This window comes from Poecilia reticulata, linkage group LG9 (assembly GCF_000633615.1).
Source record: "Poecilia reticulata strain Guanapo linkage group LG9, Guppy_female_1.0+MT, whole genome shotgun sequence".
Lineage (NCBI taxonomy): Eukaryota > Metazoa > Chordata > Actinopteri > Cyprinodontiformes > Poeciliidae > Poecilia > Poecilia reticulata.
Window position 1 is genome coordinate 20,964,663 of NC_024339.1, and position 1,972 is coordinate 20,966,634.

The 1,972-nt window shown below is 38.4% G+C and overlaps 1 protein-coding gene across 2 annotated transcripts in view; it reads left to right on the forward strand.

Moving 5' to 3' along the window:
* Positions 1 to 1,723, forward strand: part of LOC103470235 (guanine nucleotide-binding protein G(q) subunit alpha) — a 20,556-nt gene extending 18,833 nt beyond the window's left edge. For both annotated transcript variants that reach the window (XM_008418513.2, XM_008418514.2), the window contains exon 7: positions 569 to 1,723. In XM_008418513.2, the coding sequence (XP_008416735.1) occupies positions 569 to 759 (191 nt within the window). In that variant the 3' untranslated portion in view covers positions 760 to 1,723. The remainder of the gene's footprint in view (positions 1 to 568) is intronic.
* Positions 1,724 to 1,972: the final 249 nt, after the last annotated feature.

Here is a 1,972-nt window from a genome sequence, read left to right on the forward strand (position 1 = left end):
AGGGAACACTTCAGTGTTCACTTAAATGTCAAAGTGTTCCCTTTATTTTTTTGAGCAGTGTATATTCTAAAGGATTTAACTAACCATATAACAACAGAATGAATATCCATGTGAAAGACACTATCATTTAAGCCAGTCCACTAAGCGATTAATCAATTAATTGCATGATTAATTAAAATGATCTCAATAATTTTCATTCTGATATATTTTGAAGGAAAATTTTGTTTAGGGATGTCATAATACATTTTATTGATGATTTTGGTTGTGTGTGTGGTCTTTATTTACGTTTTATTTATAGTTTTTGGTTGTCGTGTTTAAACCATCTTCCGTTCCTGTGTGAAGTATTCTTTGCAAGGTTCTATTGTCTTTGGGACGGCAAACTTGCATTATTATGCCATTATGAATACATTAGTTGAAAAGGGTCTTAAGACAATGATATCGCAGTAATTTCTGGGTCAGCTTCTCATCCAGAAAAATTTGTTGTCACGACGGACCTACTAGCAACACTGACGTAAACAAGCATTTAATCAGTTACCAGCTGGTTGCTGATGTTTTCCTTCCTCTGCAGGATCTCAGAGGGACGCTCAAGCAGCTCGAGAGTTCATCCTGAAGATGTTTGTGGACCTGAATCCAGACAGCGATAAGATCATCTACTCTCACTTCACCTGCGCCACCGACACGGAGAACATCCGCTTCGTCTTTGCAGCCGTCAAAGACACGATCCTGCAGCTCAACCTGAAGGAGTACAACCTGGTGTAGAGTGCGGCTCCTCCCTGAAACACTGACTGACTCGATCTGTGAAAAGATAGCTTTCACACACACATACACACAGCCACACACACACACACGCGCACACACACACACACACACACACACACACAGAAATACACGCTTACAAATTATCTAAGGAAAACAAAATCTAACAGTTGCATAATACTAATTTATTTGCCCTTTGTTGACCTCTTGGTACACGAGGGGTTTCATTTTGCTATTTAAGGAGCTCCATCACATCTGCCTTTTTATAAACGACCTTTCTTTTTGTAACCCTCCTCATCTATCATCCTCTCCAAAGGTTCGCCATGAACGTTAGCTTAACAGGAAGTGATGTAACATCTCTCTTATCAATAGCCTCTTTTTTTTTTTAATACATCTTGTTGGCATGTCTCCTGTAATGTTGCCATAAACTGTGATTTTTAAATTATTTGAGATTGATTTGATATTGATTGACTTCAATCATTATTCTTGTTACATTGTTTTGGTACCATTCAGAGATTTGAGCACATTTACTGCTTATTCGGACACAAACGTGAAGTTCAGGACAAGAAGGAGAAATCGCCTGAGCGACGAGGTGTTGAAGATGCCTTCCACAGACTGCCGGGATGAGAGGGGCTCTAGATTTCTGACACATTTACTAAAAGTGTTTTCTTTAAACCGTGCCACACCGAAGCTTTTTTTTTCAAATTGTAATTATTACCGATGCCAAAAACAACTTGAGCACAAGAATGCTGGTGAGGAGAGAAAAGAGCAGGAGTAGCAGACGGACATGTTGATCGACCATGCAGGTTATGAAGTGTCCACCGTCCAGTCCAATCACAGCTTAGCAGTATCTCTGTGTCCAATCACGGCCCGGCTTTCCAGACTGTTGTAGCTGAACAAGAAGTGGAGAATAAATCTGGTCGGTTGCTACGTAAAGAGGCAAAAAAAAAAAAAAAAGGGCAGTGTTGATATGCAGTTTGTACCAAAGTAAAGCCCTTCTTGTTTATAATTGGCACCTCTTTACATGTGACTCTCAATTTACTTTGGACTATATTTTTTTTAATTATTATTTCCCTGCAACATAAGCCTGTAATTTTCGTTTATTGAGGCATAGTGCAATTATGAATGCTATAATCATTGTACATACATCTCACTTTCTCAATATATATATAGAAATATATATATATTTGTATGTGATAGCATCTTTGTTGGCTTT